General features: G+C 50.7%; 1 protein-coding gene across 1 annotated transcript in view; it reads left to right on the top strand.

Moving 5' to 3' along the window:
* PLB1 (phospholipase B1) overlaps nucleotides 1-17,332 on the top strand; it is a 127,315-nt gene extending 109,983 nt beyond the window's left edge. The window contains 8 exon segments of the mRNA XM_050754033.1: nucleotides 663-743; nucleotides 2,786-2,851; nucleotides 3,312-3,403; nucleotides 4,755-4,833; nucleotides 6,193-6,297; nucleotides 7,082-7,177; nucleotides 15,092-15,166; nucleotides 17,021-17,332. Of these exon segments, the coding sequence (XP_050609990.1) occupies nucleotides 663-743; nucleotides 2,786-2,851; nucleotides 3,312-3,403; nucleotides 4,755-4,833; nucleotides 6,193-6,297; nucleotides 7,082-7,177; nucleotides 15,092-15,166; nucleotides 17,021-17,224 (798 nt within the window). The 3' untranslated portion in view covers nucleotides 17,225-17,332.
* The last annotated feature ends 853 nt before the right edge of the window (nucleotides 17,333-18,185 follow it).

Genomic DNA, 18,185 nt, shown 5'->3' with positions numbered 1-18,185 from the left:
CATTTGGCGGTGGGGGTGGGGTGGGGGGGGGGGGGGGGTAATCTCCTCGGCATTGAATGGGCCACATCCACATTCTACTTCTCCAGGGACACAAGATTTCAAGGGGAAAATAGCCCTTCTCCCTTGTGTAAGCAGACTCCCCCACCCCACCCCCACCCCCCCCCCCCCAAAAAAAATCCTCACTGTGGAGCACCTTATCCCAGCACCAACTGAAGGCTAGGGAGCCACACTTTGTTGTTTTTTTTTTTTTTTAGACGGTCTTGCTCTGTCACCCAGGCTGAGTGCAGTGACACGATCTCAGCTCACTGCAGCATCTGCCTCCCGGGTTCAAGCAATTCTCTTGCCTCAGCCTCCCAAGTAGCTGGGACTACAGGCACCTGCCACAAGGCCCAGCTAATTTTTGTAGTTTTAGTGGAGACGGGGTTTCACCATGTTGGCCAGGCTGGTCTTGAACTCCTGTCCTCTGGTGATCCACCTGCCTCAGCCTCCCAAAGTGCTGGGATTACAGGCGTGAGCCACCGCACCTGGCCCACTTTGCTGCTTTGCTCTGTTACAATACAAAGAAGACAAAAGGCAGTTGGAGGGCGGGTGGGCTGGCCCAGTAGCAACATTTGCATGTGCCTCCCACCAAGGTCTAAACTCAAGATCTTCTGTCCCCTCAGGACATCAACCTGGAGAAAGACTGGAAGCTGGTCACACTCTTCATTGGGGCCAACGACTTGTGTCATTACTGTGAGAATCCGGTAGGCCCCCGACCAACCCTGTGAGGACCCGAGAAGGAAGTTGCTGGCTTCTGGCAACATCCTTGCCCATCCACCCCTGGCCCTGCCCCAAGCTCCTTGCTCATGGGAGCCACATTTGCCTGCTGCCCCAGGCCCTCCCTGGTTTACGCATGCCGGGTGAGGCCCAGCCTTTTCTACTGCCTGAGTGGCCCCTGGAAGAGCAGGTGCATTGATTCCCTGATTCCTGAAGTAAGATCTAGGTGGATCTACTGCAGGCACTGCTGAGGCGGGGCCTCTGTTATCCACACACATATGACCTCTGGTACCAGACAGGGGACTAGCCATCCTCACCCCATCCCTGCCCTGTTTCATTTTGAGGAAAGGCAAAACAATGTTCTAGATGGGGTTGGATGGCCTATCATGAGTTAACCAAACCTCAGCAGTGGCCCTGGGAGCCCAAACCTGTTCCTGATGTTTCCATGGGGAAATATGTCCAGACTCACAAACTTCTGGAAGTTGTAACTTCCAAAAGTTTTTATTTTGGAATACATCTTGTTCTAAGTTGGGGACATTCTGTATTTTATTTGGCCAGGAAAAGGCAGCTGCCCAGCCTCAGAGGTTGTGGTCGAATGTTTGACAGTCACAGATGGTGGTGGGGGGAAAAGGCATTTATCATTCCTTGTGGCTCACAGAGGCCGACTACCAGAGGCTTGATGAGAAGTGTCCTCCCGCACACAGGAGCTGGTTTTCCAAACCTCTTCCCCTTAGTTCTCTCCCTGAGAGGCAGAAGCAACCCTACCTCATGGGGATTTAAGTACTGCTGCATCCTGGCCCCGGGGGAGACCTGGACCCCAGAGCTGCCCGTGGACACTGGCGTAGGGAAATGCCCTCTACTAGCCCCAGAATGTGTGTTCTTCATGGGAACAGTCAGGTTTATACTCCTGAGGGCATAGTTCAGTTGAAAGGGTTAGGATGCCACCACCAGGATTAACTCAGACTACTCAGACTGTTTTAAAAAGAAGGAAAGGGGGAAGGGCAGAAACTCTGGGAGACATGAGGTCCCCTCTCCTTTATTTTAACTCTTCGGCGTGGACTGTCTATCTTCTTGTTCCTTTCCCCTCCTTCCCAACTCCCAGTACCCCTTCTGGTAGCTGTGGGCAGAAACTCAGCAAGCAGCACTTGTTCTGTGCCCATCAGTGTGCTGGAATTGAGTGCACGGTATCTCACCCGGCCTCAGCTCTTTGTCTCCAGGAAAAATAATGGGCTGCCTGAGCTATCCCCTCCTGCCTGAGTGGTGCTGCTTCATGGGTGCCTCAACTCCCCCTTCCTGCAGACATGCGTTCTTCCATGAGTATAAGAGCTTCAAGTCACCACCCACACCCCCGCTGGTATCAGCCTGGGACACCTTCTAAGGAGCCCAGAGCCACATCTAAAAATATAGGACCATCTCCCTCTGCTATAAAGCAAAGCCCTAAGATTCAGCCTGCAAGGACTTACTGAGCACCTACTATGTACCTCGTATGCATCACCCAGGATGCTATGGGCACACCTCTAAATCAGCCTCCTATTGGGGAGATGGTTCACAGGAAGAGAACCTTACACTGAGTCACAGGGGATAGAAGTTAGGGGAACACAGGAGAGCAAAACATTCCAGGCAGTGGGACCAGCATGGACCAAAAAGCCCAAAGGAAAAAGAAAGTGTGGCTACCTAGGGCACGGCAAGTGGCTGGAGAAGGCTGAGGTCAGATGACACATGGGACTGCCAAGAGCCAAGGCCGAAAACTGGCAGGACTCAGCACTGGCAGAGCCCACTGTTGGGTCTGAGATTATGTGGAACAGGGTGGGGGGTTGGGATTGTTCACGGCATCTAGTAGGGGACAAGGGATGATTTCTTACAGAGACTCAGTAGCAACAAGGACTGGGCTTCCCAGCCTGACCAGGACCACCAAAGCCCCTCTGTACCCACTCAGTCATTAGCCTGGGCCCCAGAGCCCTCCTATGCTCTTACCATTCTCTCAAAGCAGGCACCAAGGGCTAAAGAGAGTTCCCTTTTTTCCTTACAGGAGGCCCACTTGGCCACGGAGTATGTTCAGCACATCCGACAGGCCCTGGACATCCTCTCTCAGGAGGTAGGAGAGGGGTTGCGTGTTCCTGGGTCCCACCAGCCACCTCCCTGGGCTGCATCTAGGCAGGTTGTGTTCACTGAGATGCTCACTGAGCAGAGACCCGCCATGAGTGGGCACCTGGATGGTAGGGAGGGAGGTGGCTGTCAAGCTCCTCTGCAGGGGAAATCTCACTTGGCCAGAGACAGGCTTGTGTGGCAGCAATGAGCTTGCCTCGGCACCAGTCGGCCCAGGTTTGCACCCAGCACCGTGGCTTCAGGCAAGTGACCGCTCTGTGTCTCAGCTTCTCGATCTATAAAGCGGGGCCACTCAAGAAGATTCAGTGAGATAGTACAAGTCACATCCACCCTCTGGGCCTGTTTCTTCATTGGTAAAATTGGGGGGTGGGAACTGGACTGCAGACGACCCCCAGGTTCCTCCCAGCAGTAGCCAGTGCCTTAACACAGCCACCCTCCGCTCCCTGCAGCTGCCAAGGGCTTTCGTCAACGTGGTGGAGGTCATGGAGCTGGCCAGCCTGCACCAGGGCCAAGGCGGGAAATGTGCCATGCTGCCAGCTCAGTAAGTGGACAGGTCACCATCCCAAGGCAAGAGCACCTGGGGTGAGGAGGGCTTGCAGGCGCCAGAGAAGGAGACCAGTTGAGGCAGAGCCAGGCAGGCCTGCCAGAGGGCAGACATGGCTCAGGGGCTTGGACAACATCAGGAAGTACCTCTACATTTGTGAATGCCTACTGTATGCAAGACGCTTCATTTCTCTGGACCCCTGTTTGCTTTTCTGTAGAAGGAGACAGACCAAATGATCCTTAAGGCTCCCTGACATTGTCAGTAATTGCCAGGTCAAACCTCGGCATGTTGCTCCCTGTTGAGCAGCAGCATGAGGCCATGAGCTTTCAAGGCTGCTACCTCCGGCCTCAACTGCTCTGCCATTTAGGAGCCTTGGAACCTTGAACAAACCACATAACCTCTACGAGCCTCTGTGCTCATCTGTAAAGTGGGGGAGATGGCACCTTCCCTGCAAGGTAGATGTGAGGGCAAGAGGAAACAATTAAGATACCCGGCCTACCGAGAGCAGGGTCTTAGGAAATAGCTCTTATTCCATCCTTAATGGGACCTGTCCTTGACAGTTGGGCTTGGAGGCAAGGTGCTGATGGGCAGGACAGGAGCTCCTGTCGGGGGCTGGAAGTTGCCATGTTCTGAGGGCAGAGGGCCTCCCAAAGTTTGAGTGAGTATTGCTATGAGAGAGGAGGTTCTCCAGGGAGCTGAGGAATCCTATACCTGGGCTCAAATGGATTTGCTGCAAAGGTGACCAGCTGGTTCCCATTCTTGCAGGGAACAGCTCCTCCAGAGTCTGTCTGTATCATGTTCCATGTTGTCAGGACTGCTTCTAGCCGGTGGCCCTCCCCAGCTTTCTGCAGACTTCCCACACTGGAGCCCTGAGGGAGAGTCCTAAGCAGTTGCAGGAAGAGCTGAGAGGCCCCAGGAACATGAGGAGTGATTCCAAACCCAGGCACAGAGAGAGCCATTGTGGCTGGTTTCCTGAACTCCAGTCTCCTGCCCACCCAGTCCTGCTCTGGAGAAATCCCAGGCTGGTTTCCTAGAGCAGTTGAGGAGGAAGGGGAATAGGCGTCTGTCCACAAGAAGGTCCAGGCGCCAGGGGCCAGCTCTCCCACTTTCTCTATGAACAAGCATCCTCTGGACCTCAGGGCTCCTGAGTTAGCGTTCTGAACCTGGGTCTGAGTCTGTCAAAGGTGTACTGTGGGAATACTTGTGTGTCACCCCCTGCCCCAGGTAAGGCAGCACAGGCTGCAGGCCCCTGGGGTGGCAGCCTGCGCTGTGTGTCAGAGCCAGCCTCCCAGGAGGGCAGAGCCACGGTGCCCCAGGGAGCCTCAATACAAGACTCGCTGTCTCACAGGAACAACTGCACTTGCCTCAGACACTCTCAAAGCTCCCTGGAGAAGCAAGAACTGAAGAAAGTGAACTGGAACCTCCAAGTAAGCCCTGCAGCCCTTCTCTTACTGACCCAGTGGGGGGCCCTGTACTCCCTGAGCAAGGACTCGGAAATCGAATGCTCAGCAGGATTTGGCCAAGAGCAAGCCACTCCCTAAAAGCAGATCACAGCCCCTGAAATACTTATCCCTGCAAACTGAACACCAAGGCCAGGGAAAGGAATGAGAGACCCTAAAGTGGAAGCTGAGAGAATCCTCTCCTCCTAGCAGGCAGGCAGCAAGAGACTCCCAGAGTAGACTCCTTGTGGTGGGGCCCATTTTCCCCATGCAGAACCATGTGTAATAATTACTACTCACTTCCTCCCCTCCCTTCATTCAAAACAAAAGGTTTAGGCCCAGCACAATGGCTCATGCTGGGTGTCCCAGCTACTCAGGAGGCTGAGGTAGGAGGACAGCTTGAGCCCAGGAGTTGGAAGCTGCCATTAGCTATGATCATGCCATTGTACTGCTGCCTAGGCAACAGAGTGAGACCCTATCTCGAAAAGAGAAAAAGGCTTAACCCTGCCCTACTTACCTCTACCTCAAATTCTCCTCGCCCTCTCTCTACCCCCTTCCATCTCCCCACCTCCACTCCTGCTTATGTCTCTGCCTCTATTATTCCCTCTCAGGCTCAGGTAGCATTTCCATTCTGCAAACTGACCTGCCTTCATTCACAAGGCAAGTCTGCTTCCCTCCTCTGAGGAGCTTCCCCTGCCTGAACTTCACCCGCAGACATCTCCCCATATCACATTCAGTCTGTACTTGATGGGCCCTGAAAGCCCCAAATGGTCCTCATGTTTTCACATCTTGTCTTATGTTCCCAGATGGATGAGAAACTCCTTGAAGATAAGTACATCTAGTCTGTTCCTTTTATGTTCCATGCTTGGGTACTTAAATCCAGCCACCATGAACTCTCCTCCCCCAAAGTTCGCGAGCATTTTGGGAGCTGGTGTTGAGATGCTCCCCATCTGACCTGCAGCCCCATTTTCTAATTGACCTCTTCATGTAGTGAGCAGAGGAGGCCTTTAGCCCAGGCAATCTGGTCAGTGGCTCAGACCCAGCCTTGCAGGCAGAGGCTTTGGAATGGGACTGGGTGGAGCTGTGCAGATAGGGAGCTTCTACCACCAGGAGCTGCTGGGTTCAACTCATCTCTGAGCCTGAGAACCAGGATAGGGCCTTGAAATGCAGGTGCCCATGAATGGGTGGAGAATAAAAGCATGCATGCATCCCACTAGAGTAGGGCCTTAAAGTCACTGTCGTTTAGGGTGAGTAGACTCCTGTCACAACCAATCCAAGACAGCAGGACTGAACCCTGTCTGTGCAGCCTTGCCAAGAGGGTTGAGTAGCTTCTCTCTCCATCCCCAGAATGGCATCTCCAGTTTCTCCTACTGGCACCAATACACACAGCGTGAGGACTTCACAGTTGTGGTCCAGCCTTTCTTCCAAAACACACTCATACCACTGAACGAGGTGAGCCACGGGCATTTCAGGGAGGCTCGTGTATGGAGGCCTTATCACAGACAATGGATGTACTTCTTTAAGTGGGCATTTTTTTTCACCATCTCTCTCCAAGAGGGCTCCTGAGGGTGGCTTTTTCCACATTACCTCCTTTTTGTGGGGGCTGGGCTGTGATTGGAACTCAGATGTAGTTGGAAAGGAAATCAATAGTGACTAAGCTCCCCAGGCCTGGCCCTGATATTTTCTGGATTGGGATAGAATGGAAAGCTTCCTAAAAATATTACTCTTTTCAACTATTAGGATAGGGGTGCTGCAAGAAAAGGGAGAGACTATGGGTGGGTCCAATTCATGTCTGTTTAAAAAGAAAATTCTGGCCGGGTGTAGTGGCTCATGCCTGTAATCTCAGCACTTTGGGAGGCCAAGGCAGGTGAATCACGACGTTAGGAGTTTGAGACCAGTCTGGCCAAAATGGTGAAACTCTGCCTCTACTAAAAATACAAAAAGTTAGCTGGGCGTGGTGGTGGGCGCCTATAATCCCAGCTACTCAGGAGGCAGAGACGGAGGTTGCAGTGAGCTGAGATCGTGCCACTGCTCTCCAGCCCAGCTGACAGTGCGAAACTCCGTCTCAAAAAAAATTCCAAATTCTGGGAGTTTTTCCAGCAGTATCCGAGCCAGTTGACAGGAGAGTTGGAAGGATGAAAGGAGACATGCCCAGGGCACCTGCTGGGAGCGGGATTGGGGCTCAGGTAGCAGAGCCCTTTCCCAGGACGGTAACCTCCTTGCCTTTTGGTTGCAGAGAGGGGACACTGACCTCACCTTCTTCTCCGAGGACTGTTTTCACTTCTCAGACCGTGGGCATGCCGAGATGGCCATTGCACTCTGGAACAACATGGTGAGCAGCCGAGGGCCTGGTGGGCCTTGTCAAGGGGAAATCCAAGGATATTGACTCTCTGTCTCACAATGGCAAACCTACTGGAGACATGGCTCCTTTCTCCCCAAAGCCCAAAATGGCAGCACACCTTTTTGGTCCTGATAGATTAATTCCAAAGGGAAAACACCCTATATTTATCCAACACCCTTTGAAAGTTACACACACACACACACACACACACACACCTTTATTCTTTGCGCCTTCAGCAATGCCCAGATACTGTGAGGGGATCCCTTTGTAATCAAATAGGTTGGCTGGATGAAAATACCGACTTCCACCTCTGACTGTGTGACTTTGGGCAAACGATCTCTCTGGCCACCTGTATCAACATCTATAAAACTGAAAACAAGACAGGTCTCAGAAAACGCACTGAGATCATGTGTACATGGCACCCAGCACAATAGCTGGCACTCGGCAAATGTCAGCACCATCGGCCTTCCAAGGACTCTGGGCTCAACTCATACCCAACTCATTTCTTTAAACATCGCAAAGTGGAGATCCACACAGCCTGTTTTCCCAGGCTGATACCTATTCCAGTCCTTTCTGATGGGGAGAAGGTACCTTATGAAATGAACATACAGACCAGGGGTCTCTCAGGGACACCTGGCTGGTGCTTCCACTCTTCCCTCTGTGGCTGGCCACCAACAACTGAATGGTGTCTGCACAGCACTTGGCCTGTCACCCCCAACAACTGAATCCTCTCGCACAGAGCAAATGAAATGCCTTCCCAACCCAATGGTTTCTTTTAATCCAGGCTCAGTGGGTAACACAATCCCCACCCCAACCTGTATGTTCCTTCCTTTGTCCTATGACAACTAAACAAGCTACATTCCAGCTCCTTTTATCACAGTTTCAGGCCCAGAGTGTCTCTGCCAACCACTGCTGTGCAAACATTCCCACCCCTGTCAGCTCATCCAGTGTGTCCAGCATCTCACTCGGCTGACTCACAATATTGACTTTCTCCTTAGCTACGCCATCTCTTCCTCTCTAGCAACCTCTTTTAAGAACAGCATGTAAACTGGCTTTATCTTTGGCCTAGTTAATGACACACTCAGCTTATGTTGACTTCCATTGTCCTGGGGTTTTCCTTCCATGGACATCACATATCTGCCCACTCCAAAAACCTCTGTTGTACTCTTCCAGCCCAAGACTCTGGATTGCAACCAAAATATCTGTGAGTTTGCCCCACAATTTTTAAATCAGTTGATATGGTATAATTCCTGTTTCTTTTGTGGACTTTGTTTTGAAGGCTAGTTGTCCTTCAGTGGCTGAATCATGTGACTTTATTCCTTTGTAAAAATCCTCCCAAAGAAAGGGTACCTATTCCCTGTTCCTTTTCCCCTGAGACCTCAAGGGAATCCACAGATTCCAAGAAGAGCCAAAGAGAGCTAAGCCCTTGGCCCTTCCTTCCCAGTTTTTTCATCAAGGTATGGCCTTCCTACCCAGGTGGAACTCCAAGTCTGCTTAAAGCTGGGACCCTTCAGGAATCTCCTGGGGCTGGACAGCCATAGTGATGGCTGGAACATGAAAAAGAGTCCATTGGTTTCTCTTCATGTGAATTAACAAAGTAGATCTGGCCAGGCACAGTGGCTCATACCTGTAATCCCAGCAGTTTGGGAGGCTGAGGCAGGTGGATCACTTGAGCCCAGGAATTAGACACCAACCTGGGCAACACAGGGGAGATCCTATCTCTACCAAAAAAAAAAAAATCAAAATATTAGCCAGGTATGGTGGCACATGCCTGTAGTCCCAGCTGCTCAGAAGGCTGAGGTGAGAAGATCACTTGAGCATGGGAGGTCAAGGCTGCAGTGAGCCGAGATGGCACCACTGCACTCCAGCCTGGGGGACAGAGTGAGACCCTATCTCAGAAAACAAATAGAAAAGAAAAAAAAATATATATGTAACTCTGGCCTTCTCTTCCAAAGCAGTTCAGTAGCTCTTCCCATTCACCCAGGTAAGAGGCCTTTATTTCATAAAGATAAGTGGGAGGAGTTTAGATATGAACACAAAACGTAAACACTGCACTGGAGCTATTGTGGAAACAAGACTGTCCATGGTTCCCCAGACATTATTATCTCAGCCGTAGCCCAAACTTCAAAATAACAAAAACAAAACTAAAGCCATCCAGGGGTTTCTTATCCTACGCTCTATAATTTGGGGAAATAATTATACAGTCTACTGTTTTCATCCAAAGCCAATCTCAGACATAAAGCTATAGCATCATGCCAACTTTTCAGATCGGCTTCTGGCTGGAATTTCACCCCTAGAGTAACAGAAAATAAATAACAGACCATTAGAGCTGTAACAGACTGAGAGGTCATCTAGCCAGAACATTCTGTAACTAAAGTATAAAGACACGAAGCAGTTTGCCCAACGTAACACAGACTGTTCATGGCACAAGGGGGAATGAGAGTCCAGGTTTTCCTAGTCCTTTCCTGGCGACCTGGCCACACCACCACCCTCCCCGCTGCTCCCAACCTGCTAAGCACATATATACCCGGTGAATTCATGTCTCACAATTAGAGTCCTATGACATAGTGTCTGCAGGCTTTGGCTGATGTTCCCAGGATTCCCTACTGGGAAACAAAAAGCACTTTAAACTATTTCACCTCCCGCCTCTCCTTTCACGTCCTTCTCCAGACCTTTGCAAAGGCAAAGCCAGAAGCACCAGCAGCACCAGGGGCTGTTTTCCTCTTCCTCTGCCTTCTTTTGTCTTATCAAGAGTTTCTCTTTCCCGAGGCCTAGTCCTCTACTGCTGCCTGCTCCCTCTTCTGCGGAAATCCTGCTCTCAGCCAGTGTTTGAATCTCCCCAGGTGCTGGGTGACAGCTCCAGCCTCCTGACTGACATCCCTGTCTTCAGAGTTACAGCCCTTAGAATAGCAACTCTCAGCTCCAGCTGCATATTAGAATCAGTCAGGGACATGTATGTATGTATGTATGAATGAATGAATGAATGAATGAATGAATGAATGAATGACAGAGTCTCACTCTGTTGCCCAGGTTGGAGAGCAATGGCGCGATCTCAGCTCACTGCAACCTCTGTCTCCTGGATTCAAGCGATTCTCCTGCCTCAGTCTCCCAAGTAGCTGGGATTACAGGTGCATGCCACTATGCCCAGCTAATTTTTGTATTTTTAATAGAGATAAGGTTTTGCCATGTTGGCCAGGCCAGGCTGGTCTTGAACTCCTGCCTTCAGGAGATCCACCCGCCTCGGCCTTCCAAAGTGCTGGGATTACAGGTGTGAGTCACTGCGCCCAGTCATCCAGGGACTTTTAAAAACAATCAGTGCCTATAGCCACTTTGGAAAACTCTTTGGTCTATTTAATAACGCTGAACACATGTATTTCCTGTGATCCAACGGTTTTAATCCTAGGTATATCTCCAAAAGAAAGGTATATATGTGTCCACCAAAAGATACACACAAGAATATTCACAGCAGCACTATTTATAAACAGCTCCAAACTAGAAACTGCCCAAATGTCCACTGACAGTAGGATGGATGAATAAACTGTGGCACATTCATACTGAGGAATACCATACAGGTCTGACCGCATCTGTGACTTAAAAAAAAAAAAAAACAAGCAGGGCAATGTGACACAGAGTGATGGCTGGGAAGAGGGAGGCCTCACTGAAGAAGTGACAGTTGAGCAAACTTAAACAACATACAATAATATCTATAAAGTTCGAAAGCAAGAAGCTTGGCATATGGGGTTAGAAGTCAGCATGATGGTGTAGAGACTCACTGGGGGATGAATGGTCCTGAAAGAAAGCGGAAAGGAGCTTCTGAGGACTCTAATAGTCTATTGCCTGAGTGGATGCTGGTATGTTCATTTTATCAAAACTTACACCTGTTGCTCACTTACGATTTGTACTAGTTTCTATGTGTATGTTAGCTTCAATTAAAAGTTTATTTGAGGCCAGGTGCAGTAGCTCACACCTGTAATCCCAGCACTTTGGGAGGCCGAGGCAGGCTGATCACCTGAGGTCAGGAGTTTGAGACCAACCTAGCCAACACAGTGAAACCCCATCTCTACTAAAAATACAAAATTAGCCAAGCGTGGTGGCACATGCCTATAATTCCAGCTACTTGGGAGGCTGAGACAGGAAAATCACTTGAACCTAGGAGGCGGGGGTTGCAGTGAGCCAAGATCACATCATTGCACTCCATCCTGAGTGACAAGAGTAAAAGTCTTCCTCAAATTAAAAAAAAAAAAAAAAAAAAAAAAAGTTTACTTGAAAAACAATATCAGTGCCTGACCGGGCTTATCCCCAGAGATTCTGACTTAATTGGTCTGGAGTGCGAGCTGGATTCAGTACTTTGTGAAAGCTCCTGAGATTATTTTAATGTGCAGGGTTTATGAACCACTGCCTTAGATCTGGTCCCTACAGAGAAATCAAGTAATCTGTATAAAAAAAAAAACCTCACCCAGTCACTTCCGTGCTTTCAAACTTCCAAAGCCTCCCACCTCTGAAGGAGGCAGTCCAGGCCCCATTCCACAGCACACTAGGCCTCTGGGACTTGGCCTGATTCACCTGATTAACCTCTCTGGCTACCATTTCCACCAGCATCTGCCTCACATGTTGCAGTCTAGTGACTCCAGCAGCGTCCTGCACCACCCGTGGTGGTCCACACCTCTGCTCACTCTTGCTCTCCTCCTTCTCCTGGATTGCCCTTCCCCACTCCACCACTCAACTCAGGTGCCACCTCCTGCAGGAAGCCACCTCTGAATCTCCAGGACAGGCCAGTGGCCCACCTAGGTCCATTACACCCTGCCCAGTCCTGTCATTTGCTACGTGGTTGGTAGCCACAGTGCCTGGCTTAGGAAAGGTTGGTTCTAAGAAAAACAATTTCATTCCCTGTGACCAGCTCCAAGCCTTCCCCTGCCAAGCTTCTCCACTCAGATCTCTGTGACTTCAATTAATTCATCTATCCATCCATCCAACAAGAATTTACTGAGCACCGCTGTGTGCTAGGTACTGCTCCAGGTACTGAGGACTCAGCAGTGAAAAAAGATGACTCCTGCTGTCATGGGACATACAGGATAGTAGGGAAAAGACAGATAATCAACAAGGTCATTTCTGACCACATCTGTGGCTTAAGAAAAACTCAAGCAGGGCGATGTGACACAGAGTAATGGTGGGGGAGAGGGAGGCCTCCCTGAAGAAGTGACGTTGGATTGAGAAGTGCACGTCAAGAGGTTGCCAGGCAGAGGAAATAGGACCCATGTGGGCCTAGAGTCAAGAATGAGCTTGAAGTGTCTGAGGAACTTAAAGGCCAGTGTGACCAGAGGGAAGTGAACAAGGTCAAAGAGTTGGGCAGGGGCCAGGTCCCTGGATGCTTCTAAGCAGGAAGGGGATATGCTCTGGCTTACCCCCGGATCTGTGTACCCCTGGACTGGAAGAAAGCAAGGGTGGATCTGGAAAGACCACTAGGAGGCCGCTGGTGATGGGTGAGAGAGGAAGGGGGCTGAGACTAGGGTCAGGGCAGAGGAGGAGAGAAGCGGTGAGGTTTAGGATGTGTCGTGGGCTGGCGGATGGATGATGGGGAAGAGGAACAAGGATGACTTTTTGGTTTGGGGTCTAAGAAACTGGGTGGATGGTTGAGCAGGTAGAGAAAAATCAGCTTGGGAGGAAACAAACCAAGACTTCTGTTTTGGACATGGTGTGAACTGCTTTCCGGACATCCACATAGAGGTATCGGGATACAGAAGTCTAGAGCTCACAGAGGAAGTCAAGGCTGGAGATAGAAAAAAAAAAAGTGGGGTTATTAGCATAGAGGGCCAACATGGTGAAACCGTGTCTCTACTGAAAGTACAAAAATTAGCCAGGCGTGGTCGCGTGCACCTGTAATCCCAGCTATTTAGGGAGGTTGAAGCCGGAGAATCGCTTGAACCCAGAGGCGGAGGTTGCAGTAAGCTGAGATTGTGCCATTGCACTCCAGCCTGGGTAAGACTCCATCTACAAAAAAAAAAAAAGAAAAAAAAAAAAAGCAACCACTACAGGATCAACTGAGAGCTCCTAGAGAAAGAATAGGTAGAAAAGAGTATAAGGCCAACTACCTAGCCCTGGGCATTCATTCCAGCTTTCAACTCCAGTGAGAGAGGAGGAGGAGAGTGTGGAGTTAGAAAGGAAATGAGAAACAATGCTGTGTCCAGAGAGCCAAGATAAGTCAGTGTTGAGAGAGAGAGAGAGAGAGAGAGAGAGAGAGAGAGAGAGAGAGCGAGCTGTCAACTTTGATGAATGCTCCTGAGAAGCCAAGCAAGATGAACACATACACACAGCAAAAACACCTTTGGCTCTACCTATATGGAGATCGTTGGTGGCCAGGGCCAGAGCTTCCATCCAGCGATGGAGACTGCAGACTGGCTGGAGTGAGCAGCAGAGAGAAGGCGAGATTAGGAAGTACTGCCAGCACCTATAGAAAGCTCTTTCAGGAAGTTATGAGAAATAACAGCCAAGGTCACTGGAGGGGATGTGGATCAAAGAGAGAGCAGGGGAAGGAGGGGAGATGTCAGAGCAGGTTGTGTACTATTGAGAAGGAACCAGTAGAAAGGGAGAAACTAACACATTCATCAGACCCTTGTAATCATGATCATCTTCTGTGTGAATTAGTTCCTGGGTTCCTGGAACAGCATTGGGAATCAGCCACCCTGATCTTTAGCATTTATTCTGTCACTGTTACGATAGGCTTGAGTTTACGATAGGCTTGCGTGTCCTCAGCTCTTAAGAAAGTGGAAATACTACCTTATGTATGTAAGCCACCCCGATCACACGTGCTTTCATGCCATTTTCTCATTTGATGCTCACAACAAACCAAGGTGTCAGGACAGGATGTCATGCCTGTCCCTAACCTCAGAGAAGTAGCCTTCCCAGCACTGCACAGCCCGTTACCAGCAGAGCCTGGATCCCAGCCCATTGTGCTCAGTCTAGTCACCCTGGCATCTCTCCCAGGAACAGAACTGCCCTCCCTCCTCCAATTGTGTCACTAAGGAACGGTGTAAAAGACTTTCAGACAACAGAAAGTGAGATCATGGGCCAGGTGTGGTCATGAGCTCAGATCGTGAACTTTCACCTCCCTCCTTGGCAATACCCTGTGGTCAGGAGCAGGCAGAATACACACAGAGTGGAGGCTAGATGTTCCAGACAGACTCTGAATAGGTGATAGTGCTAGGGGCTCATTCTTCTCAGTGCTGGCCACATGTTGGGCCTGGCTACTGGCTAAAAGATGCTGGGGAGGGGGATACAGCAGCTCCTAGCTCATCCTCAGAGGGTCCTGGGATCAAAAGTATTTACACCCAGGAATATTTCAAATAAATCTTTTCATCTATGTGGAAAACATACAAAGTGGCTCAAGTGAGAAACTCCGGTTTCCTAAGGTTGACAAGTCAAGTGTAGTAATGATGTCATTGTAACCAATATGTTTCCAAAGTTTCCTGAAATTGACTAGCCCCACGCACTTCGAGAAGTTGGTAAGTAGGATTGTCATCATTTTATAAAGTTGAGAACACGGTGTCTTACAATCACAGCCACTCACAAAGGAAGCCAGAGATGGCCCCAACCCTTCCAAAGACTCCCTGTGGACTCAGGACCAGTGGCCTCTCCTGGGCCTCGCTGTACCTGGCAAATCCAGGGGCACAGACTCAGGGTCCTGCCCTGCCGACAGAGGCTGCCTGGTCCCTCTGTGCTTCATACGTCAGCTCCCGCTCAGCCCAAGGCTAGTGGGTCCCTGCTGTAGGCCCAAAACCAGCCACTTTGCTGTTTTCTACCCCCCCCACCCCCTTCCCAAGGGAGGGGCTCTGGTGTGAGACACCCCCTCAGAGAGGAAAGTGTCTCCCAGCTTTGGAGAGAATCAAGCTGTCCTTTCTCTCTCTCCAGCTGGAACCAGTGGGCCGCAAGACTACCTCCAACAACTTCACCCACAGCCGAGCCAAACTCAAGTGCCCCTCTCCTGTGAGTAAACATCCCTCCTGCCCCAGGTGGAACAGAGGTGCCTGGGGTGGGGGTTGTCCTGTCCCCTAGAAGCACAAAGGAGTCCCCTGGGAGGCTCCCTCAAATGCAGCTTCACTCACTGCCATCTTCTCAAATCCCACCTGTCCCCACTGCCATGGAAACTTCTCAGGGTGTGGGCAGCCATGGAGTGAGGGGAGAGGACATTCAACAGCTCCAGCCGAAGTGAGGACAGTCAGGGAGGCAGATGAGCACTGGCGGGTGTCTGGGGTCACCCATTCCTTCTGAAAGCTCCGACGCATCCTCAGTCTTAAAAGTGCATCAAGGCCAGGCATGGTGGCTCATGCCTGTGATCCCAGCACTTTGGGAGACCGAGGTGGGCAGATCACCTGAGGTCTGGGGTACAAGACCAGCCTCGCCAATATAGTTAAACCCCGTCTCTACTAAAAATACAAAAGTTAGCCGGGCATGGTGGCAGACGCCTGTAGTCCCAGCTACTTGAGAAGCTGAGGCAGGAGAATCACTTGAACCCAGGAGGCCGAGTTTGCAGTGAGCTGAGATCATGCCACTGCACTCCAGACTAACTGATTCAAAAATAAAAGTGCAGCAAGCAGCTCTCCCGTGCCAGGCAGTATACTAGGATCTGGGGATCGGCAGGCAAAGATAAAAAAGACTCAGTGTCTGTTCCTGGAGCCCGCAATGGTCTTCCTCCCTCACCACACCCACCGCCCTCGCCTGGCCCACCTTCGAAGCCTGTGACTTGTCTCTCCAACTCTCCTCTCCCTCTTGTTCATCCACCCTACACTTGCTGCCAGACACAGATAGACCTTCCTGGAAATAACTTGCCCCATCAAGGCTGCTTGAAATCCTTGCCTGATCCCTACTGCCCATTGACCAGACTCCAGAGGGAGGGTCACCTCCCTCCATTATACACATGCTACACTCCTGGCCAGTGGATCCATCCCCCAAGGATGGGAGTGCCCATGTCCAGGACTTTCCTTCTGCCATCTGCTCCTGGTGGTTCATCCTCCATCTGCCTATGAGAACATCTGCCTCCCTCCAGGCCCAGATGTTGCCTTCACTAAGCTACAGTTTCACCTCTTACCTACCATTTCTGTCTCCAGACACTCAACCGTATGGGTCTCCTTTTCTATTTGTACCTCTCATAAGACACTGGACCCAGTCTCCTTTATGATGTGATTGTTTCTGCACATCTCACCTTCCTCCTGGGCCGCAAGAAAAGATATCACATCTTAACCCTCATCACAGCTCCCAGCATGGGGGCTCCACACAGCAGGCACCCAATTCACATTCAGTGAGAGAAAGGAGAGTGGAGAGGGGTGTAGGAAGGCAGGAATGCACACTGTCTGCCCACATGCCTCCCCTCCCGGCCCTTCTGATTTGGGAATCTTTCATCTACTACAAAACCAACTGTCCTTCCGTGCTGCCCTTCCCTGATTTCTGGGTATGCTGGGATGGGAGAATGGGGACAGTTGTGACCAAGAAGAAGTAGAGGCAGGAGTTCTACAGGCTCCCCAAGGCTCTCTGCCACTGGTCACCTATCAGGGTCTCTGCCACTGGTCACCTATCAGTTCTCAATCTTTCAAAATCAGGTTTGACAGCAAAGAAAATGCTGGTGAGAAACCAAAAGAAGGTTCTAACTGTGTGTTGACCTCTTCAGAGGCCCATCCCGCTAAAGAGGGTTTGGGCACAGCGTAAATGAGGGAGCTTTACAAAAGGGAAGTGCTGTGAAAACGTGCAGGGTTATCACAGCATCTCAGGGATGGGGACTAGGCAAGTCTTGGCTTGGTGATGGATGGTTCACCGAGGTCCTTTCCGCTGCCACCCCCTCCACAGGAGAGCCCTTACCTCTACACCCTGCGGAATAGCCAGCTGCTCCCAGACCAGGCTGAAGAAGCCCCCAATGTGCTCTACTGGGCTGTGCCAGTGGCGGCGGGAGTCGGCCTTGTGGTCGGCGTCATCGGGACAGTGGTCTGGAGGTGCAGATGAGGTGGCCGGAGGGAAGATCCTCCAGTGAGCCTGCGCACTGTGGCCCTCTAGGCCCAGGGGTGGGTCCTCCCTAGCCACTCTCCTCACTGCCCTCCGCCCCAGCCACTCCCAGCCACCAGGACATGCTTCGACACCTGGTGCCATAGGAAGCCCCAGGGGATAGTCACAACTTCTCGGGGCCTGGGCTTCTTCCAGGCCTATGCTCCTGGAAGGGGTATATTTAAATAAAGTTCAAAGCTGTTTTATTCCTGGGTTTGCCTGTGTGAAGCACTTGCCTTTCATCTCTTGCGCAGCCCAGGTGTGAGAACTGCCGCCTTTCGTGGCCTGCCTCCGGCAGGGCTGCCCGAGCCACGGCCAGTCAGAGCCCAAACTGCCTGCCACCACGAGCATATATCCTCAAATCACCAAACTCACTATTTCAAAGGCAGAAAAAACACTGGTCACCAGGTGGTGGCTGGAATTTTGGAGCTGGCTGGCCACCATTCAGTCCAATCCAACACATACTTATTAAGCAACTGTTTTGTGTCCAGGACAATGCAGAGCACTGAGGTGCCTCCTAGGCTGTGCATGTCACAGCCTGGCCGAGAAGTCAAACTCCTTCAGTAACCAAGAAGCCATGCAATGATGTGTAACTACTAGGGCATCAGTAGGTAAATGTGTCTCTTTGTTTTAAAGAATAGAAAGGGTTCTTCGGGGACAGTTTCTTGGGAGAGCGCAACTTTCACATGTCATTTTGAGAAAAAGGAAAAAAAATGATTGAGACACAAATACCTCCTATATCCTCAACCTGATTTTCTCAAGGTGCTAAATTTAGGAAAAAAAATCCTATTTCTATATGACCAGGTTTCTGAGAGAAAGCTAGAGAGAGTCTGAAAATATAGGCTGCATTCACTGAGCCCCTGCTAGGGGCAAGGCCCCACGCTGGAGGCCTTCCACAGATGGTGTCTTTTATTCTGCACAAAAGCCCAGGGAGCGGGTAAAGGGAAAAGCTTTGAAAATAGAAGTGATGGTT

Source organism: Macaca thibetana, chromosome 13 (genome assembly GCF_024542745.1).
Source record: "Macaca thibetana thibetana isolate TM-01 chromosome 13, ASM2454274v1, whole genome shotgun sequence".
Classification (NCBI taxonomy): Eukaryota; Metazoa; Chordata; class Mammalia; order Primates; family Cercopithecidae; genus Macaca; species Macaca thibetana.
The sequence above is the reverse complement of the archived record's forward strand: the minus strand, read 5'-3'. Positions and strand labels throughout refer to the sequence as shown.